This window comes from Cygnus olor, chromosome 1 (genome assembly GCF_009769625.2).
Source record: "Cygnus olor isolate bCygOlo1 chromosome 1, bCygOlo1.pri.v2, whole genome shotgun sequence".
Lineage (NCBI taxonomy): Eukaryota > Metazoa > Chordata > Aves > Anseriformes > Anatidae > Cygnus > Cygnus olor.
In genome coordinates this window covers 66,088,699-66,116,348 of record NC_049169.1, presented here as the reverse complement: position 1 = coordinate 66,116,348, position 27,650 = coordinate 66,088,699, and the positions used below count along the sequence as shown (strand labels likewise).

The window sequence follows — 27,650 nt, the reverse complement described above, 5'->3', positions numbered from 1 at the left end:
TCAGGATTCAGGATCTTTCCTGGCTGACAGTGTCGGTGCATCTGTGACCGATTGTTTGAAGAAGCCTTGTAAGTTACCGTGGAATACTATACCTTAATTGTCACTTTGATATTCGCAGTATTTCATCAGAAAGGGAGGATAATAGTAATGTAACAGTAAAAAAAATCTGTATAAAACAATATGTCTGTGTAATGAGCTAAGATGACACTGTTGATATGAGATGCTCAACTTGGAGCAGTTGGCAACATGTTGAAAAACTAGGAACCACTGTTAATCTTTGGCACTACTAAGAAAGGGAAGTAGAGGTTGACTTACTCCACTCTTATTCCCTTAATTAACTGGCCTATATTTTAAGATGGGGTCAGATATGTAGCATATTATATCACTACCTACAATAAAGGCTCAAAAGCAGTGCAGGAAAGTTTCTGCTAATGTTGGCAGGTGATAGCTGTACAAAGTCAAGCAAAATGGGCAGAGGTTCTCGATGTGCTTGTGCTCATACAGTATTTTGTGCATGAGTACATGGGGGCGAGGGGAATCAATCCCCAGTTGTGGGTTGCTGAATACATTTTCTGACGTCCACAGTAGTCTGAAAGAGGAGCCAAGTCCTTCCATTTTCCATGAGTGCCAAAGAGTCACCATTCAGACCTGAGCACAGTTATCTGGGAACTTCTTACTGGGACTTTAAAGTGTGGCCATTCCTAATGATAATACAGAGAGCTATTGCTAGATTTTCTGAGAATTTGTAACATTGCAAATGATGAGGGTATGCTAATTTAAGGACAAGGACAGGCACCTGGCACCTGAGAACTTAGTAGGTCACATTTGTTCACAGGGATAGAGACATGGTGATAGGTACTTGGATTTGAAGTCAGTGTCCATTGCCCACCTGAAGTGGATTTCATTTTTACAAATCTCAGAACAATGTACAGAAGCAAATCCTCATCTGTTTATTATATTTGAAGGAGGCTTTATAGAAGCAATACCACTTAACAGAAGGTGGCTTTGGCTGTACTGTTTTACTTGCAATCACCTCTTCCTCTGCATGTGGTTCAATCTGCCAAGGAAATTCACCTATTCTACCCTGTTCTTGTCATTTGGGGCACAAGTAGCATGCACAAAACTGAATTAAGAAAAGGCAACAACAATAACAGTGAGATCAGCCAAGAGATGATGCTCTGAGCATTTTCTATCATAGAGGAAAGGGACCTGAAGTATATGTCACAAACACATCCAGGGACATGGTAAGACTGATATAGAAGGGGACCTACAGGTTAAGATGGGTAAGAGGAGAAATATCTGAGGAACGATGCTTCTGTTTTTTTTTTTTTTTTTTAATTCTTTATGTTACCATATTTAAAAAGGTAACAGACATTAAGGAGCAGAAGAGGTCAAGAAACAGAGAAGCAGGTACTAGAAGCCAAAGTAAAGATTGAGTAGGACAGTGACTGAGGGATCCCTGAAGCATGTCTGGAAAGCTCCTCAGATTATTGTTGCCCACATGTACCTCATTTTAACTATGCTCAGTGTGTGTCAGAGCACACACGGACACATTGCGTGAGCTGCTGCTCACCTGTTCACATCCTTAAAGCTCCTGCAGGCACAAAAATGAAAGGTACAGCTTATGTCTATCATGAATTCAGGATCCCAGGTAAGGAGGTTTCCAGGAAAGAAGACATGCTTATTCAAGAGACAGATACTTAAAACCTCAGAGGACACAGCTCAGAATAAGGTAACTATTTTGTCTTCCCGCCAGTCTTGCTCTCTGGTTAACCAATAAAGAGTGCTCCACCGGGGTAGGTGGGAGTGAGTCTTACTGGTGGCTACTCCCAAAGAACATACCACCTCCAATTGGGTACAGGGAGCATCAGTCTCCTGGATATCTACACTGACTCACATATGAGTCATATCTGATCATGCCACAAGTCAAGGAAATATTGCTTAACAGAGGTAAGAGGACTACTGTGTTTAGGGGCTTTCCAGATGCTGAATATAACACAAATGTTTTGAAAAATAGGAGAGGATAACATTTGCACTTCAGGAGATCCAATGGTTTAAGGGTGATGTATAACAGTCAATATTGTACTACAAAATGCTGTTCTGTAATCCATTTTGAAATTCTGAAAATTTTTGAGAAGGGGTAACTTGGCCATTCAGAGCCATAAAGACAGAAGCCAAAACATGAGCAAAAAGACCAAAGATTGTACCATCGTGGTGTTTTTGAATTCCCTTGAAATAGCCATGACTTAGAATATCTTCTGGATAGATCAAGATTTGGAAGATAATAATAAGGTGAGTTAATAAATTCAAATGAAATTTTCAGTAGAAAAATCCTGAGAAGAGGCATAAATCCCTCCTTGTCCCTGTGGAACACTAGAGATGGAGGACCAATTTGAGAGGTTTGAGCTCCCTGGTTTTTTTCGTTTTTTTTTTTTTTTGGCTGGTTTGCTGACAAATACAGGTCTTTTCAGAGAAACAGCACCTAGAAAAAGGGAAGCTGCACAAGGTTGGTAATTAATAAATCCAAGGAGGCTCCTTAAATGCTCAGTAAGTATGTTTCAGTACTTGTAGGAGCCTGACTATCATTGGGATGACAGGCAGGTGGCATTCCCGTTACCAGCACTGTTGATGGTATTGATTTTTTACACCATAGGACACACTGAATCTATTGAGCACAGTCGCAGTCTGTGCTACGAAGTCCATGATGAATATTCCCCCAGCTTTGAGGAGTAAAACTTCCTACTTTCTAGTAAGACTCATTCTATGTGTAGGAAGGAATCCCCTTTTTTGTAATTTTTGTAATCCCCTGCAAGGCAGAATCCAACGTTAGGCCTGGCTTGATCTAGGGAACCTATAAACAACTCGAATGCAGTTACTATTGCTTTGTTTGCCACAGTTGTCTCAGTCAACACAGTGCTATAATGGCCACATCCTGATGTTGCCTGGTAGCCTTAGATCTGAAGAGATGAGAGGAAATCTGTTTAAGACTTTAGCACGGTGATATGATAGAGCATCTTCATATGCCTCAAGAAAACAAGTTGGTGAGATGCTTACGTTGCCTTTTGTGACCAACAATTGCTAATGGGATTTCTCCATTGAGGAAAGCATAGCTTGTGGATGAAGCTCCTAAGAGACCACTTGCAGTAGTTGGTTGTTGGTGACAGTTGTCTCCTGTTTCCTTGATTGGTGTTGATGATTGAAGAAGGAAAAGTTACCCATGAAGATGCTGTATCTGTTGGAAGCTTGTCCATTGGTTCTTCAGTGAGGAAGGGGGTGATAGGTGATAACCTCTTGTTTTTTTCTACGTATTGCAGGAAGGATGCCTCTGAGAATCTGCACTGTAGAGTTCACGTGAGCAGGCTGCAGTGCTGTGTAACTCATTTGCCATTCTAGGATATCAGTCTTTTCACACTCGAGTTCTTTGTATCTTGAAGTCCTCCAAGACTGCTGCCTACCATAGCCATACTGCAGCTGTGACATTCTTGGACACAAGGTGAAGATGACCACATCATACAAACATGGATAAGATTTTGAGGGGAATTAAAAGCAGTTTCATTAGGAATAGCTGGTGGGCAAAAGCGCTTTGATTTTGTTGCTACAGGGAGTGAGAAAGAACTGAAGGATTGTTTCAGATGGTTGGCTACTTTTATCTTGACTGGGTGTAGAGGCCACAAATAGGGCAACTGCAAGCCAACAGCACTGCTATTCTGGGGATTTTTATTTGACTCATGTGGGTCACTTACAAGCAGAGACAGGATCTGCAAGGCCATGAGCTTCAAGGAGAACATGACTTTACTAGGCTACAGGAGAAAGAGAAATTTAGAATTTATCAGTGCCACAGAGATGTGATTAAAGACAAGCCACTAGACTTTGTCTTGTGTTTGTAGTGTCAAAAGGCTGAAGGACCTCAGGAGGCTGAGTAACACAAGTCTTTGTGGAGAGAGAGAAAAAGTTAGGGTTTCAAAACAAGCTGGCTGCTGGCAGTACACCGTGGAGTTACCACAACCCCCCCAGAGTCATCTGTCTGCCACTGCTGTGTGTGGTTTTATTAACAAACACTCTAGAGATAATCTACCTGCCACCAAAGTCTGTGAAGTTATTATAAGGCCAGGCAGAAATGTATCTGGTATTTCTCTGACAAGGAATACTATTGGATTGCAGATGGCATAATTCTCAGTTCCCACAACCTTACAGTGAAACCAAATTATTAGCTGGAAAAAAAAAAAAAAGCTAGGCAAGCTGTTCAAATGCTGCATTCTTCCATTAAGTGTGCATTTCTTGAGAATTTCTGGGAATATTTTGAATAAAACTAGACAGAATTATTTTCTTTGCTACAAAAATATTTTCTGTTAGAAAAATGCTGATGCTGAAAGTGAAATGTTCTGTAGAAACATGTCAACTTTGAAAAAAAAAACACATTTCAGAAATGTTAGTAAGACTGCAATCTCACATTTTATCCTCGCACATTTCAATTTGAGTTTTCATTTCAATTATAAATGTTATATAACTATGAAAATAATCAATCCTGGACTGAACTGTTTTTACTTTACTGAAACAAATGTTTTGATTTTCCCCATCTATTTCTGCTGGAATGTTCTTTTACTGGAAATCTTGTAATTTTTCATTTGTATTCTATTTTAAAACAGAAAAGCATATTAGAATTACAAGGAGATTTTGTGAAACAAAGAAAAAAAATCAAGCCTCCTCATAGCTCTAATTTGGGTGAAGCAACAGAGCGTTTTTGGATAATTTCCATAAGTTGAAGTTTGGTTTTAGCATCTATTGGAAAAGGGCACCATCTTACAGGAAAACAGGGAATCATAGTGTATGACACTGCCTTTACTGGGGCAAATGGTGAACACCTTGCTGATTTCCCTGGGAAAAGCAAAGTAACGGGTTTCAGACATCTCTGCAGAAGAGACTAAGATCTCTTGCACTAGGGGATTAAATTTTTTTTTGGTACAATGTGGGGAATTTGCAAGAAGATGACACCTGCAATGAAGGTTATCATTACACTTCTGCTGGCACTAAACCATGTGGGTCAATACTCATTCAGGGCTAGTTCATGCAAATACAACTATATATTATAGTTTCCACAAAACCTCAGATCTTGGAGAAGACATTAGCATCTCCAAGTGAACAAAAGCCTATTCCAAAAATAGTTAATAAGTTCAAGGTAACTTTTACAGCAAGCGAGTCTTGCAGCTATTGTGCGTGTTCTTTTTTTTCCTTCATTTCCTATGTATTCTAAGATTTTGAAATTCTAGAGCTTGCTTTTCTAATTAGCTTCAAATATGCAAATCATACCAATTTGAATAGCTTATTAATTAATTTCATATATATATCCATGAAATTGTGAGACAGTAATCTTATGGTTTCAAGTGCTTAAGGTAAATATAAGGGAAGTCAATTGCATTAATTCGGTTATGCAAATTACCTTAGATTGACAATTACTGGACCATTAATGAAAGAGTCCCTTTTTATACAGCTGAAAGCTCTATTTTTTTCATGACTTTCAGAGGAAAACCAGAACAATTGGTAAAGTATGTCTATGCAAATTATTCTTAATTTTCAGGATGTTTTAATAATCCTTCTCATTAGCTCTGGGTAAATGATGAGTTCAAGTCTTATGGTAATTAGGCCTAGGGGGTTGTTCCTGAGAAACAAGTAGATATTAAACACTGTCAGAGATGCAGCGCTCATCTCCAGGCACAAGGACTGGTCTGACTCGGAGAGGCAGGTGCGGCTTGCCTGTGTATTGTTATTTGCATTTTGTGGGACGGGTAATCAAAGAAAGGCCTAGAACATACAGATAATGAAGGCTCCGAAGATAGTGAGCCATGAAAATAAATGTTGAAAGGCCAGCTGTGTGCAGGACTTTTTACTTTTCACTTTAAAGGTGGAGTGATTTTAAAATTTTTCCAGTATGAATATCAGCTGAGGAGAGGTTTTGCTGATCTGAACACCATGGCCAGGTGCCATGTTTGACAGAGTGGACTTTTCCCATTCTTTGCATTTGCCCCATCCTTGATTCACAGGACGAGGGTTTCCATGGAAGGCAGTGAGGCTGTCCCAGCCCAGAGCAGACTGAGGGGGATGACCTTGGGAGCAGACCAGACCACTGAGCAAGACGGAGACAGTGCGAGTGTGAAAACATGGAGTTCACAGGTCTCCAGCTTTCCTCTGCTCCATTACCATCAATGCCAATGGTTTCCTCATTGCTGTTTCTAAGTAGTCCAGTGGGTCTCACTATCTTTCCTATGGCAAAATTAATATGGCTTTTAAACACCAAATTCATCACTCTGATGGAAAGGACAGTCTTCTTTTCATGCACCTCTTTAGGAAGATTTTTGTTCTCTCTTACATTGATCCTTTTTCTCTTTCTTTTTCTTTTTCATTGTCTGGGAGAGAGGAAGGAAAATCTGAGGCTGGTATTCCACACGGAGCACAGCCTGGTTCTGTTTTTGACTCATTCCTAAGGACAGTTCATTTTATCTCCAGGTTCTCCCATCCCAAACACCCAGATAAATCCATCACCTCATCTTCTTCTTTGTAGCAGTGCTGTGAAAGCACTGCTGCTCTAGAGGGCTGCAAGTAGAGAGAGGACTTTCTGACATGGCTTGTCTGCTAAGGGTCTTGTAAGACCATGCCACTGATTTTGATCTTGAACTGAAAAAGAAAAGACTGTTCAAAGCATTCGTACCAGTCTTAGCTACTTTAAAGAGATGCTGTTGTGTACTGTAAAAGATGTGGTCTTTTCCATTCTTCATACGCCTTGCCTTGGAAAGGGTAATAGCAGCGGAGTTCTTCTCTGAGATGAATTTGCTGAGGAGCTTTCCTTGTCTCCAACACCTTGCGATACTCCACAGCATTGAAAACATGCATATCATCTACGGACTTCATATTCCTTGGGGGATGATGATCTGATGAATTAAGCAAATTCCTAAAAGCATGTCCATCTTCTGTCACAGCTGTGCTTGTCTTCAGTGCACTCAGCATTTCATCCACTTCTTCTACAGCTATTTGTTAATTATTTATTTATTAGCTGATAGGATTGCATGGTGCGGGAAGAGGATTAGGAAGAAGAAATGATGAAGAACAGATTGAAACTTGATGCCTTCTGCATAATGGTGTCACGGGGGCTTCTCTGAGCAGCCTCAACTGCATATAGCAGAAAGGAAGAGACCTTCATGGTCTCCATCTGTGAAAAGGTTTGCTGGAAGCTCAGTATGAAGGGTTGGTTTACTGAGGTGTGCTTGGCAGGAACGCATGAACCCAGTCGGCTGCATCTTTACAACTCCTGTGCAACTGATGGAGAATTACACTGATGGTGTTAAGGCCAGAAGCAGACCTGTGGTTTGCAGCAAAATCTCCAGTTCCTTCATATGGTAACTCTTCCGTGCACTAATGGAGACAGATGCAGACTAGATCATGAGTAGGTTTTCCTGAAGAGGAAGGCAGACAGTCTACCAGCTCCAAGACTCTGCATTGTTGCCAGGATCCTTCCTTTGGCAAGCCCAAAGGCTCTTGGGCAGGGTGAAGATGAATGACCAAGTTACGCTCTGATGAATGTGCTGAAAGAAACTGCACATCCCATTGACACCAGGAGAAAACCCAATCCACCTTTGTTCAAATGCAACAGGACTGTGCATTGCAAGAGGCAGTGGATACAGGTGAAAGGGCAGCCCCCGTTACTTCTGAGTAACGAATCTCTGCTCAAGGGATGCTGGCCAGAGACACCAGCAGCCCAAAGAAACACCAGCAGCCCAATATGAGAGTTTGTTATGGACCATTTTCATTCGAGATTTGTAGCAGTTAGTATTTAATTCACAGGCTGTGCCTTTTCATTGCCTTTTCAATTAGAAAGTTATTTAATGTTGATGCAGAACATGCAATTTCCTAGAAATGTGGTGCTTTCAGAGGCATACTGGATCTCTGTATGTTAGTGTGTGATACAATAGAGCCTGTGAACCATTCTGGGATTGGAAATGCCAATCACAGGCATTATCAGAGCATTTTAGAGGTGGTCATATGGAGATTGCAGCTAGCTGTTACAAAACTACTGAGAAACATTTTTTGTTCTGCACCTCTTTCCAAGAATAGATGATTACTGATTTTATGAATTTGTCAGTTAAAAAAAAATAGTAGGGATGGTTTGGATGAAATGCAATGCTCACTGTATGTGATTTACTATGTTCAAGTCTGAGCAAACTGATGAGACTCAAAATCCCTAGCTCCAAATATCAATTTGTTTCAGTGTCTTTGTATTAACAAGTTCTCCTTTACTGCTGAGGCATCTTTGCCTTCATGTCTGTTCAGCTTAGGAAAAGAAGACACTTGAACTGGCTTTGGGTGAAGCAGATTTTCTCCTAGTCACTCAGACAAGGCTCAGCAGATAGCACCGATGACTGGCATCTCCCAGTTTAAAAATGGATTTTGAGACAAAAGACTGGGATGGGACCAGCTGGGATGTCCCACTGCTCTGCGACATGGTCAGTTTTACTAGTAATTAGAGCCAGACACACATTTTTGGCTATCAGTCTGCTGACCATAAGCAGCAACCCAGCATAAACAGCTAGGTCATCTGGATGCAGCTGGGAATGGGTCCCATTTAGCAGATGTCTAGGAAGATATATAAAGCAGAAGTCATTTTGTTGGCATGTTGTGCCAGACAGTCCCCATGAAGAACAGACCAGTGAGGGAAGGTAAGAGCACAGCTATTTTAAAAACAGTTGTCTAGTGAGAAATAAAAAAACAACACCACCCTTATGTTTGTCTGGTTGGTACATATGAGCATGCATGGAGGGGTGTTGGAGCTAAAAGAGTGTTATATTGTCTACATTAGAAAGAGTAAAACTAGTTTACGTATGTTTACCTTCGATTACAAATCTGGCTGGGAGGTCACATTCTCCTGCCTACCAGCCAAAAAGCACAGTGACAGCTTTATATAATGGGAACCTCAAAAATTCCTGTTGATCTGGGCATTTGGGTGTGCAGAATGGTACCCATCACCATGCTGAACTGCTGCCGCGTGCCTGGCACAAAAACCCTCACAAGGGGCAACAGCCTCTCCTCTGGACTGATCGTATCTTGGCTGAAGAAAAACAGGGAAAATCACTGATACTGTAGGCAGAGGGAAACTAATTACTGCCTTAATGAAAACTAATCCCAGTGCTCCTGAGAACGGGAAACATGATCTCTGCTACCCAACATTTTACCTAAATCTGGGGAAAGTAGCTGGGTAAAAGATGAGGGAGAAGAGAAAGTTAAAGAGGAAAACACATAAAGTGCTTTTTTTTTTTTTTTCCTTCTCCCATCACCTTTGCTGCTTTCATTGCAACTGGCAGTGCAATCTGGAACCAGTTAGCAGATCTCTAGCTATGCGTAATAGTAAGAGATAGTGCACGCAATGAGGTCTTGGAGAACTGATGTTAAAAGCTCTTGTAAATTGGATGAAAACCAGAAGCTTTTACAGCAAAACTGAATGAGTAAAATACAGGGGATTGTGCAGCCTTTAGTACTGCAATCTGTATATGCAGATCAGCAATGCTGAAAAATTCCTTGGGTGTTCTAAGCAAAGTAGGTGTTAGAAGAAGGAGAATAAAATGCCAGAAAGCATCTTTCACTGCTTCAAGAAATTGCCTTAGATGAGAAAACTAGCTGGGTCTGAACTCAGCCAAGCACCTTTTTGAACATCTAGCTTATGGTGCTTATAACATGAGTATACTAAGAGATGATCTGAGTCAGAGATTTTCTGTGGTTTCATAGAAAGATACAATCTCTATGAGAGTTCAGTCAAAGTTAAAAGAAACTTCTACGCAAAAGGAATGATTTATCCTGGCTAGCAAAACAATGGAAAATATAACGAGTTTGGGGTAGTTCTAATGTTATTTACTATTTTTTTCTTTTGAACATTTTAACTAGCTTTGTAGAAGAACATATTGGCATTAAAAGGAAAATGAAATATAAGCATATCATATTGCAAATGTTGATACCAGAATAATGTACAATTTTTTTTTTAAAGTGATGTGATAGAAAAATTACAAGAAAAGATAAATATTGGTCAGAAAATCTGGATATAGCTTTTTAAAGAGCTCTTTATACTTAAATACATGTGCCACACACTTATGTCACCATTGAGCCAACAGAGGACAAGGCCTCTAGTACTTTGTGTTCCACCATTAGCTATTATTGCTATTGTAACACTAACTTGCAGTCAAATATGAAATCAGGACTCCTTCCCTAAAAGCTTTAAAACCCACAAATGTTTTGAGTATGTGAAAGCCTGCAGTAATTAAAAGCATGACCCAGTCCCCAGTACAGCCAATGAGACATGGTGCCCTACCGTTTTAAAGTGAGCTCTGAACATTTTTACTCAGAAAGATTCCAGACAGGATTGTGCATCAGGCCTTACAACTATAGGGCTATCTAACTTTCCTTTTACTGCTTTTACATTTAGGTTACAAGGATTTGTCCTCCTATGTTCTGTATCTTCTGTTTCTCATATTTTAATTAACTAGCTTGTGTGTGGTTATATTTACACAGCAAGGCAAACTTAATCTTATGCTGCTCTTATAAGCAGCATTAAAATATGTCCTGATTATTCCATCTACCTGGAATAATGTTTAAAGCAAGTATAACTAGAAGTTTTGTGGAAATCACAGTATCAAGGTATTCCCTCAAAACTGGGTCGTAAGGAGAGTCTTTCAAAGTGGGAACTACATGCTTTATTCTTGTGCATTGCTAAGATTGGTAGTCACTAGTAACAGCTTGAATACTCAGGTAAACTGAGGAAGGAGCCATTGGCATTCATTACTCCCTTTTCTGCAAAAAACTCACATTTTTATCTTTTTGCCCATATTTCATATATTTTTTTTTTTAAACAGAATTTATGCAGTTACCAAAAGCAGTCTTTTGAAGGGGCAAATCATATTATAAACTCTGGAAATGCACTCAGAATACCAACATTTTTTAAACCAAAGGAAAAAAAAAAAGGCCCCATGTTCATGACAAAAATACATAAATAAAAACAAAATAACCTTGTTCAAACATGGTTGTGATCAGACAGTCTCACCATGCTTCTTTCTCACCAACACAGGGTGAAAAACATGCACTGGAATTGTTGGCTAGACATGGAAGGTGGTCAAATTTTAATTGATGTAAGTCTAATTTAGGGAAGAGCTGAGGGCACCTTTCCTGATGCTCACCAGAGGCAAAACAAAGCATTGTGCACCAGCATTTGCCACTGCTACAGCTCACAACCATGCTTCAACCTGGCTTCCTACACAGAGAAGCTGGGGCCACAGTGGTGTGTTACCTGCATTACTCTAGTGATAAAGAACACCACCAGACATTAAAAAAGACAAACCTAATCCCCCCCACCCCCAATCCATTTTATCAGTAGTTTTCCCCAAAAGAAAACAGGTCATATATACATACATATACACGCACACAGGGATAGCTCAGGACTACATACAACTTCTAGGATGGCAGCAGTAAGGGTATGACAACACGGATGTCAAAAGAAGCCGCTGTGCTTCTCCAGCCCTTTGCTACATAATTTGGAGGCCTCTACTACCCAGATGGCATTTGGGAAAGAGAGAGAGGGAAGGAGAGAGGGAAGGAGATCTTTTCTGCCTTTTCCAGAAGGCAAATGAACTTGCAGGTTCTAGGAACTGCAAAGGTTTGTGTCTGGTGGCAGCTGACGGCCAAAATCTGAGCAGCAAAGGGCGTGGAAGCGAAGAGAACCAGACAGGCAGAGACAGAAAGACAGACAGACAGACGCAGCGACAGAGATGAATGCCAGTCCCAACTGAGGTGCAGGCTAGATGTATGTCGTCCTTCCACTGATCCTTGCTCCCATTGCGGGGTGTGTGTGTGTACAGGACCGTGTCACTGGGGCTGCCTGCTCCAGGCCTTGCGCAGGCCGAACGCCCTGCGGCAGTTCTGCCTGGATAAGGACTGCAGGGTTAAAGCCACTGGTTCTCTGCCTTCAGACACATTGATTGAGGGTGAAAATGAACTTGTGAGGTTTAGTGTGGCTGGAGATGAGGGAGAGGAAAGCAAGGGAGAAAAGGAAGAAAGGAGGGGGGCAGGTTAAAAGGGAAGAGTGCAGGAGAAGGTGATAAGGAGACTTAAACATAGGCTGTCAGATATTCCAAAGAATGGGAGCAGGAGCCCATGACAAATCATATGAAGCCTCTTGACACCAAAAGCAGGATGACTGTAAGGAAAGGCCTCATGCGTCTGGTTTAAGCCTGAGCTGTTTTACTTCAGAAATAAAAGAGACTAACGGGAAAATCAATGTACAGGTCTCCAAGTATCCTTGGGATCTGAACACCCTCCCTGGCCTTACTTCACCAGTACTCAGGAATCAACAAAACTGCAGCCCTCGGATGACTTCCTACCAGTAATTTGGAAACTTCTACAGAAATGCAATATATAAAGTATTCAGCCCTCATGAACCTGATGCATAAACCACTACCCAGCAGGCCTGGGCACAACAGACCTGACCAGCATTATCCAGGGGAAGAAATACAGCAAGAAGGGTTTTGGATCTCTCTAACCTTCTTCATAGGGCTGCAATTTCCTGAAACCCCTAGGTACTACGTCTCCCAGACGCCACCATGGATCAGATCACACACAACATAGTACCTCCGTGTTTTCTCCTCCTGTCACCTCATTAAAAAAATAAATAGAACCATTTCTATTGACCCTGACACCTGATGCAATGCTCTTTGTTCAGAAAACACGTACTGCTTCAACAGGAGGGCAACGTACACAGGGAAATACTCCATTATTTCACACAAGCCACAGGTCAGCAGTTCTTTATCCCCGGTAGTGCTAATCTTGTATCTGTGCTCACCCCCTGGCTCTTGTCACATCTGCTGTATCACACTGGGTACCTGTCATGCATACATCCTCCTCTGTACATCCTCCAGCATCCACAAACACACTCAAAACACACAAGTACTTTTATGGCCACTGAATAGCACAGGTGGGATGTATACCAGTCCAGATGTTCTGGCTCAGTCATCCTCATGCACTCCCAGACATACACAGCTGATGTACACAGAGGTACCCATAGATGCAGACACACTCAGAAGCACTGGCAGAACTCCTTGGCAGCAGGCTCACAGATTGGCACAATACCTCCCTCCCCAACATCCTTTCAAGACAGACAGAATCAAACACAAGACATCCCCACTGTCACTGGTATCCACACTGGTGCTCTGGAGACACGCATGCTCCCACCCGACCATGCCTCTGTAACTCACACATCTGCATGGGAGCTGCCCGCTGCAGACTCGGCTGGCCACAGGAACCCATCCAGCTCAGCAGGCGCTGCTATGAGCATCGCTTTGGTGGCAAACAAAGATTCAGCCACAGCGAGTCTGGTCTGACACTGGCAGGAGAAAGGATGAAGGAAAAAGAACCCTATTGACCAGAAAGGTGTTGGCTCCTCTCTCCAGCTGAGAGGAAGGACGTTGCATTAGCAGCTTTCTCAGTGGCTCAGGGTCTGGTCATTTTTCTCCCATCACTTTGGGCACAGTAGTGCAGAGCACAAATCAGACTTGATTTCCCCCTCTGACACAGCACAACAAATTGGAATGAGAAACTTTATTTGCCTGGAGGAGGGGACAGCAGGCTGTCAGTCAGCTTCACAGTACTGAACTCTGGGCTGTGTCTGCTGATGTGGAAAGGAAGGAAGTGCAAGCCTGTGCTTGGGGCTACTTCTGGGATGATATAATATTCCAAATTTGCTGTCTTTTATTCAACTCCTGTAACATTTTCACTCCTATTATTGTTATAATAGATAGTAATCATTTTTTTATCACCATAATGTTTTCCTCTGAGGAACTTAAAGTGTTTTGGAAACAATAATGGCAATCTTTTCTTAACTGAGGGAATAATAACAATCTCCAATTTACTGATAGGGAGACTGAGGAATGGGGATCTAGGCAGAGCCCAAGGAATGCAACCCACAGGCCCTACCTCCCAGGCTCTATATATTACATCATCTTTAAATTTATTATCCAAACATCATGCTTGGTCTTAGCACTTAGAGAGAGCTGAAGCATGGTAATGTGCCTCAGTTTTTTTTTTTTTTTTTAATAGCAGATTAACACCCTCCCCTTAATTTACAGAAAATTCTCAAAACTCTTCATTTTGTGGCTAGGAAGTTAGATGCACAATGCTTACTGAGAAGCAAAGTTCTGAAAATGCAATTATGGAGCAAGTTTGAAAATAAAGCAACTTACAAGTGAATTTGGCAGAAACTGCATCACTCTCTGAAATTTTCATATCTGCCAGATTTTAACCTGTGCTTTGCACATTATCAGTGGTGTGAGATGAATCTCTGTGTGCCTGTGGGGCTGGCTGGAGGGACCTGGGAGGTGTTCCCAAGTTGCTGTAACCAAGTGGGCCTAATGTGATGCAATTGGACTTACCATAGTTCCACGCCATTGAGGTGTTAAAAGTGAGAGCTCCCCAAAGGACTCAGAAGTGCTGAAGACAACCTGGGGACCTGCCTGATCAGTACATGCCTTCTCACTGTGTGTGAATGCACAGCCATGCTAACAAACATATGCTGAGTTTGACATGCAAGTCTACACTCACCCACAGGCATGCAGATGAGCATGCCTGCATACAGAAGACTTTCAGATATAAACACCCACCCATGAACAAATCAAACTTGCGCATTAGGACAGCCACAATGGCTCAGAAAACATGTTCATACACTCGGTTATATACAAAACAACTCGTGTTTCCACCAGCAACCGCTCACAACACATATACGTGTGCTTGCATACACACACTCTCACATACAAACATATTCATATCTGTACACTCTCCTATGGATTTGTAGCCCATACACAGGCATCCAGACACATTCAGGAATATGTACTACAACCAACAGAGTACACACACAAAGACCCACACATGCACACTCACATATATCTTAACGAAGGTTTTGGTCTGGGAAATTCCTTTTCAAGAAACAGAAATAATTGTCAGAAGGAATAAAGGGGAACTGCACAATAGATGCGAACACGTACCTACGCACACACCGTGGTGCCTGTCAGTCAGGGTTCCCATCACAACTACAGCTATGGCAGCTCAGCACCAGCTGGGCATGCTTCCTTTTAGTGCAGACGTCTGATTAACCTCATAGAGATTCCTGTCAGACAAGCCTGAGCCAGGTGTCTCTGTCTTTGCTGACTGACCTCAAAGAAAGCTGTCCCTTAGCTCCAAGAGCAGCACCTTCCAGGACACTACCACAAATGTCTGTCAGGTTCTAATGCATTGGGCAGAAACATCTTACCTGCACCTGAGCAGGCTAAACATCTCCAATTAGTGGAGTTTGGTGGCATTTTTTTTTTTTCCAGACTCCAGGTCTACTGGAACAAGACAAGACAGTGTACAGAAACACAATGCAGGGTTTGCTCAAACCCACAAACAGCAAGAAAGCAACAAGCTCCTGAGGAGAAGGGGAGAAGTGTGTCTGATAAACTGCCTCACACTGCTTGGGAAGATGACAACTGTCCATCCAAGATGGGCTGCTACTTCCAAAGCCCATCTGCCACTGATGTAACATATCAAGTGCTGCTAGCAGGAAGGGAATCTGACAGGACAAACCAACATACAATACATTCTCTTATTCAATAAGGGTTATAAGTGCAAAGGGATTTCAAAACATTTCAGAACAAACTCCATCCATAGCTGCTGCTTATTTATCAGTGCATCAAAAGATTGTGCAAGTTTTTAGTAACAAACGTTAGAAACTAGTAGCAAAGGATTTGCCTAGATAAAAAGAGAAGATTTAAACATGCCAGGTAACAAAAAGACGTGTGCAGAAATCTGTAAAAACTGTATAGAAGGAAAGGATTCTTTAGAGGAGACACAGGGACCATTATGAAATGCTGTTCATAACCCCTATTAAAAGAGTCAGGGCTTCTCCTGCTGCCTTCTCAACTAAGACAGGCATTGGGAGTTTAGACAGAGGCACACCCTCATTCTTCCCAGACATCCGTAACCAGACACTGGGTTCTGGGCTTTGGTTGACATGAACTTGAATTTAGACAGGGAATGGAAAAGAGAGGGAGTCTTGCCAGTGGTAATTAAACACACTAGTATGGATAGCCCTGGAGACTGAAGATGTGAACATAGCACAATTAGCAGCAGAGCGACCTTCTTGACAACATGCCGAGCATGAGTGTGACTTATCTTGCTTAATTTAAATGTCTGAGAGCTGGGCGTCTAGACAAACCTAACAAACCTAGACAATCTCGAGTCACTGGATGGGCACCTCCAGAAAGCAATTCATTTCCCCTGTCATAGACGGGGAGGAATCAGTTGGCCTGGGAAGGTGTATTTCTCTCCACAAACTGCAGAAGGTGACAGTCATCCTCTCAGATGACTGAATATTAATGGGACGTATATCAAAGTGATTTAAACCATGATATAAAAAGTTCTTGAATTTACACAAAATTACTGTGAATTTCTTCAAAAGAATCCATTAGATTTTCCTGCCATCAGGTTGCCCAGAGAAGCTGTGGATGCCCCATGCCTGGAGGTGTTCAAGGCCAGGCTGGATGGGGCCTTGGCCAACCTGATCTGGTGGGTGGCATCCCTGCCTACGGTAGAGGGCTTGGAGTCAGATGATCTTTAAGGTCCCTTCCAACCCAAGCCAATCTAGGATTCTATGATAGGCCCCAATTTATTTGGAAAAACAAAAGGATTTCTCTCTCTTCTACTTGGAAGTCTTTTCTGCAGACTCAAATATGAGGAGACTCAGGAAAATCTTGCTGATGTTTACTGTCATTCATCTCCTATTAAATGTAGTTATTTCCTCACCTACCATGTACAGTTCTGCCTGTGTGGATGAGAGCTGAACATTTCCATAGTCTGAAGGCTACTAGCAGGTTCCCTGTTTAGTTTTCTTGCGACAAGTGTGGCATAAAAAGACTTTTATGCTGTTCTTTTAAATTAACAACTTTGACCTGCTGATCATTGTAATTTCCCTCTACAAACTTGGCCCAGTCCTAATCTCTCACTAGTAAAAGGGTAACCAGTATTGTTTCCAACATTCTGGGTGAAATTAGAACAGAAAGTAGGACACTTAAGAGATGCAAAAAAGAAATAAGATTTAAATGTTACAGTTAGAAACTATCTTCTATTCTCTCAAAAGACAAGAAAAATCTGTGTCAAATTAAATATTTAATTCGTTCAATATTTCATTTAATTTCTTTGTTTCAGAATTAAAAAAAAAGGAAGTTAAACAGAAATTAAAGTAGAAACAAAATAGGAAAACATTTTGTTTGAGAAGTTCAAAGCAAGGCATTTTGACTTTTCCAATTTGTTGTCTACATTTTCTCCTAAAGACAGCACTGAGTGAAAACTGCTGTCACTTTTCTGCTTGTGATGGATTGCCTCTACAGTACACAACAATTCCAAGCTGGAATGTTTATTCAACAGTAACATCATTCTGCAAATTGATGATTGATTTGCTCTTCATTAACATCTTTACAGCAATTTTCTTTCGATCTTGCTACTTTCCTGTCTTTACTAAGCTGGATTTTGTAAATTTTTTTTTGCCTGTGCTCATAATGTCAGTGGGTCCTTTGTAGTCTTTCTTTCAGGAACCTTTGTACATTCTGCCTGTCCTTTGTCTATTTATTCAGTAATTCTATTCCCATCCACCTCCAAAGAAAGAGGAAAAAGCTTGCCTGATGTGATTTATTCCCTTGAACACCAGCTGTTCATTTCAGTCTCCATGGCTCATTCAATCCTTCACCTGTCTGCTGAGATGGGCACCACTGGGGCCAATCAGTGTCAGTTGTTCTGCTGGAGTTTGTGAGATGGAGCAAACCAAACTGGGCTGAAACTCTGGTACTTTGTTTTCATTTGGGCTTTCTGCTTTGATTTATTTTATTTTTTATTTTTATTTTTCCAAATTAGAAACTAAACATTATGAGCAGGATCCTTTAAACAGAGGTGATTTGGTCTTTATTTCTTTTGGAGGAAGCCTGGGTGAGGAGGCACCAGGAGGACTGTTGGTTTGGTTCCCGCAGTTCCACCTCGAAAGAACTGACCTTTAGATCTCTATGGGGTGGAGGGTATTGAACTGCCATGGGAAGCAAAGCATAACACTGGGTAGACCAAAGTGCTGGCCTGGGACTTTTCTAGAAGCTTCCCATGGCAAAAATAGCTTTTTCACTTACGCTCCACATTTCCCATCACTTTTCCTGCTATACAGTTTAATTCATGCCAGGCGGATTATGAAGGGAAGAGAATGATGCAACAGTCAAAAAGTCCTTTAAGTCGTTCCAAAAATTAAAAGAGAATAAAACCAAAACAAAACAAAATAAAAAGAGAGAGCTTCAAAACTAAACAAAAAAACCTCTGAAAACAAACTCAAAAGAAAGGAGGAAGGGGGAGGAAAAATGAAGAACCCGGGAAAGACAAATGAATGTTAGAGCAGGCACGATCATGGACAGACGCCAGCTACTTACGTTCACCTCGGTGATTGCTATATCAACAATGCTACCCACAACAATCAAGGCGTCAAATGTATTCCATGCATCACAGAAATAGTGCTGCATGTGGCAGAGAAGCCAAGGAAAGAGAAAGAAAGAGAAAGGAAGAGAGAGAAAGAGCGAGAGAGAAAGAGAGAGAGAGAGAGAGAGAAAGGGAGAGGGAGAAAAGAGGGAAAAAAAGGAAAAAGTAAAATAAATTAAAATAAAAAACAAAACAAAACAAAACAAAGCATGAAAGAGGGAGAGAAGAGGAAAAAAAATAAGAAAAGAAAGAGGTTACGTGGGCATATTAAATAGTCTCTTACCACTCTACAGTATTGGTTGCTCAAACCTCTGTAATGTTTCACATGATGGAGGGTATCAACAAAAGCCTGGTTAGTCAGAAAGTTACTCTCAAGCATGTCTACCTTTTGGAGGGAAAAAAAGCACACACACCCCAAACTCTGTGCGTTTTCACCAGTCACAGCCTTGGGGCAAGCTATGACAAGTGAAAAAGAAGGAGGCGTTTCCCCCCCTCCTTTTTTTTTCCCTGGGAGAAGGAGAAGGACGACGGCAAGTTCAATAAAAGCATGACTAGAGGGAAAAAATCAGAAAAAAAAGAGAAAGAAAGAAAGAAAGAGAGAAGGAACAGCAGAGGAGGAGGAGGTGGTGGTATCCTGGGGAGGGTAGAGTAATACTCACATTAGTTTCACTGAGAATGACGTCTATAATGCTGCCAATTACGATGAGGAAGTCAAAAACATTCCAAGGATCACTAAAGTAACCCTACATAAGGAAGGGGCAGGCAGGATGGGGATTAAAAAGGAATGTTAGACAGACAAAAACAGTTCAAAATTACCATTAGAATTACTGCCCTGATACCTCAAGGGGTTTTCCTCTTAAGTCTACTTGCTGCTTCTCAAGCCGTAGCCCAGTCCTGGCATCCCTGACTTGTGTGACCAGCCCCTATCCAGGCAACGTGATCCCAGGCCAGGTATCCCTCAGCTCCGACTCTGAGATAGGGGAAAAGGGGAAACCATGTAGATCACTTTGAGCATGGCTCCTCTCAGGAGTAGGGGTTGCAGGTCCAGATCCTCCAGACATCTCTGATTCCCAGCAACATAGGTTCCACATCTGGTTTAGATTTGGCTGAGGGAAGAGGGCAGGGATGGTGTCATACTGCTTTCTCAAAAAAAAGACTCCACTTGTGCCAGGGTGAATATTAATTCACCAGTCTGCATTCCAGATACACTGCTCTGTGCTGGTGCTGAGAACAGCCAGGTGGTGTGGCACGACAGAGCAGAGGGCACAATCAAGCTGGGGATGTGCTATTTAAACCTTACAGGTTGTCGCCTTTATCTTTACCCAGCCACAATAAGTATTACGACAGCCATTAGCCTAACAGTTTACTAATGCTCTTCTATTACTAATGCCTTTTTTGTCATAAAACTACAGAGCAGGACTGGTATTTATGTTACTCTGAAAGCATATCTGCACCACAAAATGGAAGTGTGAATGTAGCCTGTGATGGTGCATGCCACTAGGAAAGGGGAAGGATGGGAGCAAAGTCAGTTTTAACATGTACTCAGAGTGAGACCTGCTCACTCACTCTAAAGACAGTGCCACAGCATCACTGTGACATTAGCTGTGTAGGACAAGCTATGGCAGATCTGCTAGCACATGCTAAACTCATACCTTCACGTTACCTTGCAGAATTACTTGGAGAGCTACCTCAAACATCTCATCGTCCTAAGCTAATCAGCACTGCTTGTCTTCCCCAACCTGCATGATTTTTGGCTGGATGATTCATAAGGATACAGGACCTTTTGAGAAAAAGTCCTGTTCAGCCTAGAAAATGAGTTTCTATATGTAAACTTCCTGTCTAACTTAATGTCATGAGCAAAGAAAATGTGTCTTGGCCCACTGAACACCTGCACCAACCTCTCCCCTTGTTCTGCAATCCTAAAAGGAGGTAAGTGCTCCGTTTGTGTTTTGGTTTTGTGAGCATGGGCTACTCTGACCTCTCTGTTTCCCAGCTGCAGCATGTCTCCAGTGAGACTGAACCCAAGTTGCACTGCTCCTGCTATTCTTAGCCAGAGAGTCAGGTCATGGGTAAAGTGTGAGTCTGTGTTCCCAGGCAGTGTGTAGAAAGCAAAAAGGAGAAAAGAAAAAAAATCCCAGTACTGGCACTGCATAAGCTAGGCTTGGGAATCTTAAAATACTCCAGGCTCAACCATTATACGGAGCAGGCACTGGCAAAAAGTGTCTTTCTAAACTCTGAAACACTGCCTACCAGGATGCTTTGAGACTCATATTTATTTGAGTGGGGCTGGGAAAAAAACAAACAAACAACAACAACAACAAAAAAAAAAACAGAGAAAGCCACTGCCCACGTGATTCCACAGCAGTGAAGGGAGCTGACAGAAAGGACTTTGAAGTCTTTGCAACACCAGAAAAAAAAAATCCCTTTAGCCTCCAATCTGAAATTGGCAAATCTTAGCAGATCTACACTGGGAGGAATAATCATCCCATGGCTAGTCATTACTACACAATTAGCTACAACAGGGAAGAAGGAAACAGGAGCAAAAGCAAATTCAGAGAATATTATTATTCAGCGTCCAGCCTAGAAAATACACAACAAATATTAGAATGAATTCAGCAGTGATGTCCAGCATCATTAGCAACCAGATGGACCTGGAATAAAACTGTAATTAGACTTCACCAAGAGGAAGGGGAGGGAGAGAACAGCAGATTAAATTGTAGAGGCAAACGCATTTTGAATAGATAAGGGACAGACACAGATCGTACAGAGTTGCAAAAAGTGCCTTTGCATCCTGATGCGACCTTGGCAGAGAAGACACTCGCAGGATCAAAGAGAATGGAGTAGAAAACAGACCCAATCCTCCTGCCCCATTCGTGTGCACATTCCTGCTGAAGGCAATGGCACCACTTACATGCCAAATTAATACATGCATTGAATAGCATGGCCATCTTTCCCTTTCCTTCTCAAATTGAACAGTTTGGGAACTATTAAGGATGTCAACAGGAACCCAAACAACTCCAAAAAAACAGAGTTTGCTTTTGGGCAGCTGCAAGAGTGAGGATTCAAGACACGTTGGTCATGTGTTGCCCATGAAAATGATGACTCTACTTTAAAATTTGTGATGATGGATACGTGGTTATTTTTACTATTTTTGTAATAATTGGCATCATACTGTAAAAAATATTTTGGGGATAACCAAATTCACAGTTTCTTTTTACTGAGAAACTTTGGACATAAAGCCCAACAGCCATTGCTGCTGTTAAAACAGCATTTGCTGCTGGTACAAAACCCAGGCAACAAGCAGCAGTGAATCCTGTCCTCAGATGACCACTGCAACCAGTGAATTCAACATTACTCCCAGCTGCAGTAATGTAACCTCACCGGAAGCAATGACATTGCATTAACATAGTTGGCACATCTCAGGAGAGATTCAGGCCTGGAAAGAAAATGTCCCTTTTTCATTGCTGTCACAAATAGCTGCTTTGGACTTTTGTGAGACCACAGAGTATCTGGAGTCACTGCTAAATTCTGTGGAATTTCTCCAGATTTACACTGTGAGCTCTTCCCCCTGGGATGCTCTGCTGAGTCTCATCAGCCAGCTCCTCACTTGAAAGTCATGGGCTGGCCTGCTCTGGGGTCACAGAAAGACCAGCACAATTGCATGTTACTGTGTGGCTGTGAGGTGGACTCAGAGAGCTCTTCTCTTCCTCCTGTACCTCTTAGATGAATGATCAAGAGGAACCACGGATATGAATGCAGTTTTACTCAACCCCACGTCCAATATACTAGTGTTGAATTAAAGAAACACATGAATTTAAAAACCTTCCTTTCCTCCTCACCTGCTCCCTCTGTTTCAAACAGAAGGGTGAAAAACAGGAAGATATTATTCACAGTAAGAGAGCTTAAAGAAAACGGAGAACATAGATGCTTCATTTGTGTGCAAGGTAATGGAATCCTTCCTAAAAAGCTACCCTCTTTGGAGACATTCATCTACGAATGGCCATTACTCAGGTTTGATTCAGACCTCATAATCTTGTCAGGAGTTATGAGCACATATTAAGAGTGAATTACACCCCTGGCCCGGGGACATGCTTCTTGTGACCTCAAAGTACCTCACTGGAGCGTACCAGGGTGGCTAATGACAGACAAGCTGAATGAAGGGAGAGCTTTCCCTCTAGTAAAGAGGTTGTATTTCTAAACTATTTTTCCCACCAGAAAGTTCTGTATACTTTTCCCAAGGGGAAGGAGGTCTGACTGGAAATGAATTGATGGCACTGTTTGTTTTTGCAGTACAGGAATTTAGAGTGCAATACCATATTTTACCCTTAAAGGGAGACACTTCACCCTGATTTAGCTGTATAATTTCATGTCACATTATGGCAGCCCAAGGGGCATGCTGGGGAAGGGTAGTCACCCTCTCTTGTGGGAGTTCTCTGGAGGTCTATGAAGCTTTCAGGGAGAAAGGAGGACAGAAAGAGACCAGGAGGATTGGATTGAATATTCAGGAAGCATGAAATAACCCCACCGTTAGAGCACTTTTTTTTTTCTTCCCATTTTTTGTTTTCCCAAAGGTAGCAAAGAATAGTGAATCATCACATGATCCATATGTTAATGAAAGGCTGAGCATAAATATGCAGTAGCTGACTGGAATGGAATCTCATTTGTGTGAGGGGAGCAGACATTGTAGCATTTCAGAATGAGTATGCCAATCATTTTTCTGTTTCCTAGTCACTGAGATTAGCTATCAAAGAAGTTGGGGTTTGTTTTGGTACTAATGGAACCACTGAAATCTCTGGAGACCATTTCTTTTACTTTCTGCGAATATGAGATCCTAAATGCAGTATCTAAGAAGCCTCATTAACAACAAGGAAAATCACCCACTGGAGCCTGTCAGAAGGTCTGAGCTCAGAGTCACCTGGGGCCCATAATAAGTACAGGAGGTGGCTGGAGAGCCATACAGCTGTGCTGAAGCACAGAAATCCTCAGTGGAAGGGTGCTGTTTGAGTTGTGGTACCAGCTAGGTTATGAGCATCCAGGCCTGTGGGAGCTGCAGGGTCATTTCTGTATTAATTAACATGGAGTTATTGGTCTGCTTAGTCCCAGGTTTTCATTTCTGTCTCCTATGAAGTGGTTGGCAAAATTAAAAAAAAAAAAAAACAACAACAAACAACACAAACCCTCTGAGAGAAAAGCCTCTAAGGATGAAGAGCACAGCAAGGGCCAAGGGTATTCATTGGGTGGGATCTGAATGCACTGGAGAGCATCTGAAAGGGTCAGATACTCTCCAGTGGAAGAGGGTGCCACAATGTCATAGGATAACAGGGAAAGATATGCATGCATGCATGTATGTATGCATGTATGAATACAGAAAGGACGTATCAAGGCAGAGAAAATGAGACATATAGATAACTACAGGGCCTAAAAGGAAATTAAACCTTGCCACCACTTATCTGAAGTGAACCAACATACTCAGATGACAAAAAGAAACATTAATCTTAACGAGTAAGAGTATATAGGAAGGAGAGAAAGGGGTTGATTGATATTCAGTGTGATTCCGTATCAAAAATATCCTGCTGATCATAAAGGGCACCAAAGCATACTTTGCTGGTGACTTGAAAAGTGGGATGAACTGCCACAGTTTGGCTGATGCTTAATAGGGGAATTATTTTCTGAAAATGCAGCGCACTATTTGGAGTTGTGAGAGTCAGTTTTCAGACTCCATTAAAAGAGGATTTCCTGGACAGAATTTTTGCAAGGGACAGTTTCATTGGAAAACAGAATAAAAACAAATGACATTTACACAGTACTGTGACTTTTGGCATACCTTCTCACAGCAGATTGGAGAGATTCGCATATAACCTGAGAAATCTTACAAACCCACTATAGCTGCTACCAAATGGAGATAATGCAAGTACAAGTTCTGTTATGCTGAGATACCATTTAGCCATAACAGCAATCAGAGAAATTAGCAGAAGCTAATAGAGAAGGAATAAAGTGGAGGATGCAGCTGCTTGAAGCTCCTGACAGGCTGCGGGAAAACAGCATCTATTTGCATACTATCTATCAGCTCTCATCCATTGACGGATTAATTCTGAGACACAGGCTCCCTGCAGTTCACCTACCAGTCACTGTAATGAGTCACTGCTGCAGGGAATTGCACAACTCCCCCTTGTACTCCATCAAATCTTTCTGCAGACAGGGAGCAAGGAGAGGAGCTTTTCAGCTCCCCAGGCAGTTCCAAAGGTTTGCTTCATTCTGAAGAGGTCTCCTGCCTCTCTCTGCTTATTCCATAAGAAAATAAGACCAACTTGTAGAACAAGATAGGTGCTCAATAACGTTGATATTTAACTTTATCCTCTCTCACTCTGTTTCATGCTCTCTCTCACAACTCCCACATAAAAATGTCAGTAAAAGCAGACAGGTGTCCCTTGGTGCCTGAAAGCCTGTCTGGACATACTAGACACTGACAGTAACAAAGGAGTGGTAGGACTTGAATGGTTCTGTGATCTGGATAAAGACCCCAAATGTTTATTTCAAGGTCACTGGTACAAATCTAAGGTGGCTTGTTACTGGTTAAAAGTGACCACCTACTGATTATCGTGTGAGAGCCTGTAGGTCCTAAAGTGAGTTATCGGTCTCACAACTTCTAGTGGACAAATATCTCAACCACACACAAACAAGAAAAGAACTAAAAGAATAGAAAACCACCATTGCCTGAACAGAGATTCCTAACTCCTGTTTTACAAGCTTAAACATTTACAGAGGCTGGAGCTACATAATCTCTTGTGTTAGAACATTTTTTTATGCTCTCTACACCTACAGTTAATCAACAATATTGTGGAGACATGCTTAGAGAAGTCTTCATCATATCTGTTCTGGGAACTGGGAATCCCCATTTCCAGATCTTGCAACCCAGATCATTCCCCTAGAACTGTATTTTCTAGATGTTCCTTTGAGCCCCTCCATTCCCACCTATGTGGTGGTACAGTTATCTCACACCTCTCTGTATTTCATCTCCTCTAAAATGGCTAGTAGTACGCAGCACTCAACCACATGGGAGGCTTAAAGTGCAATGTTATGGCCACAGGTCCTCCAAAGACTGGCACAGAAACAGCATGAAGGCAATATGGAAGCATGTATTATGATGTATTATGGAAGCATCTCTTATTGTTGGGACAGATTATATTTCAAGGCAACATGCTGGGAAGGCCTAAGGAAATGATAACAGCAAAACATGCTGAAACTGGATGATTCAACTAGCTGACCCTGATGTCAGAGCTAAGAACCTGGGTCGCTCTTAGCTGCCTTTGAAGAAAGAGTGAGCTATGCCTCAGAACAGTAATGCCTAAGGCCTCCTTGGTATAAATGCATGAAAATTAAGCCAAAATAAAAGAAAGCTCTCTTATCAATGCTGCTGGCCACCTAGAAAAAGTGAAATAAACTTAGTTTTTCTACAGGTATGTTGTGGCACAGTGATACGCTATGAGGAGTTGGGCCCTTTTCCTTAGGAGCAATAATTACACCAATCGTTTAGCAATCACTGCCCCGCAATCAAAACCAGACTTGCTCTCAGCAAAAGGAAATGAAATCAATAACAGTCTTACTGGAAAGACTGAAAAGTGAATGTGATGGCTTGCTATATCTGAACAGATCATTTATCACAAAATGGATTCTGTGAAAATTTTGCTGTCAAATTCCATTAGGAAAGAGTTGTAAATACTCAAAGACTTTGCAAAGTCTATAAAAAGTAGGTCTTAATGAGAATGAAAAAATAACTTCTGAAGGCAATAAACCAAACCATCAACAAGAAAAAGTGTCATGAAAAGAGCAAAAGGATAGGCTTTGCTATCTAAGACAGTCTGTCTTCTAAAGTAGGACTGACATCCCAGCTTAAGGAAGAATGATTCAAAAGAAGTAAAACAAAACCTGTAAGAACATAATCTTTCAGTCTGAAGAGCCATTTACTGTGTGGGAAGATGAGACAGTGGCAGGAAATGGTTGAAGAGGCACTCTGAATACAGGGCTGGACTTGGAATAGTTTCTCTTGTTTCTGTATGCACCATGGGAAAAGGCTATGGACTGCTCTGCTGTGGTTGCTGCGTGGATAGTGGGTACTCACTGGAAGAAAGGCACAGTCTTCCAAAAACAGGCTAGTAGATATGACTGATAAATATAGATACATTTTAAGGTAAATTTAATGCAGGTTAAGTTATCTCCATTTTCAGAAAGGCTTGATGTTATATGGATTAGAGCAGTTAGTAAAACAACGCCTACTTTCATGTAGTCCATCAATCACAACTTTCAGAAAGAGTGTGGTTACATTCATTTACACTTGGGGAAACAGGAATATAGAAAACAAAAGTCTCCAAAATCCTACAAAAGCCAGGTGGATGGCAGAGAACAGAAGTCAACCCTCTTAGACTTCATTTCAGTGACCACTTGGCAGTGGAAATGTTGTTTCCTAAACCAATGAACAGTTCTTAACAGGGGCTGCATCACAGTCTGTTATCTGATACCGTTCTTACATGAAAAGGGGATTCACATCTATGAGAACTTTTGACCCTTTAAAATAACCTTACATGAAGCGATAGAAGATTGGGATTTTTCTTCTGTGAGTGAGAGCAAGTCACTTTTTCCTGGATCTGTTCCCTTACATGCTGCTGCAGACGCTGTCTGTGCTGTTGTGAATGAGACCCCAGTGCACCATCCCACTGGGCTTTTAACACTGTGTGAATAATTTTCTATATTAAATAATTAAGTGTAATAGCTAATACAGCACTTCCCACACTGTTGCATTGTGCAGTCATATCATTATTTTTTGATCATTTATAATGACATTAAAACTCTCAAGTGCCAGACTGAAAATAAATCTGTCACAATGTTGCAGTAATATGCAAATTCTCTGGGTACATTTGCTGTGAAGGAAATGGTCCTCTCTCATTGAAGCTCTTATGAGGTTTCTTTAACATTTTTTTCTGCCTGCTGAATTCTCCATTGATCCTCCAGAAAGCTGGAGGATTACACAGCTCTAGCTGATGAGTGTTAGAAATGTCATACATCCTATAAAACAATATTTAAAGAATCTATTT

The 27,650-nt window shown here is 41.6% G+C and overlaps 1 protein-coding gene across 1 annotated transcript in view; it reads right to left on the bottom strand.

Moving 5' to 3' along the window:
* CACNA1C (calcium voltage-gated channel subunit alpha1 C) overlaps positions 1-27,650 on the bottom strand; it is a 488,233-nt gene that overhangs the window by 32,702 nt on the left and 427,881 nt on the right. Inside the window, 1 exon segment of the mRNA XM_040562696.1 lies at positions 19,221-19,304. Within this exon segment, the coding sequence (XP_040418630.1) occupies positions 19,221-19,304 (84 nt within the window).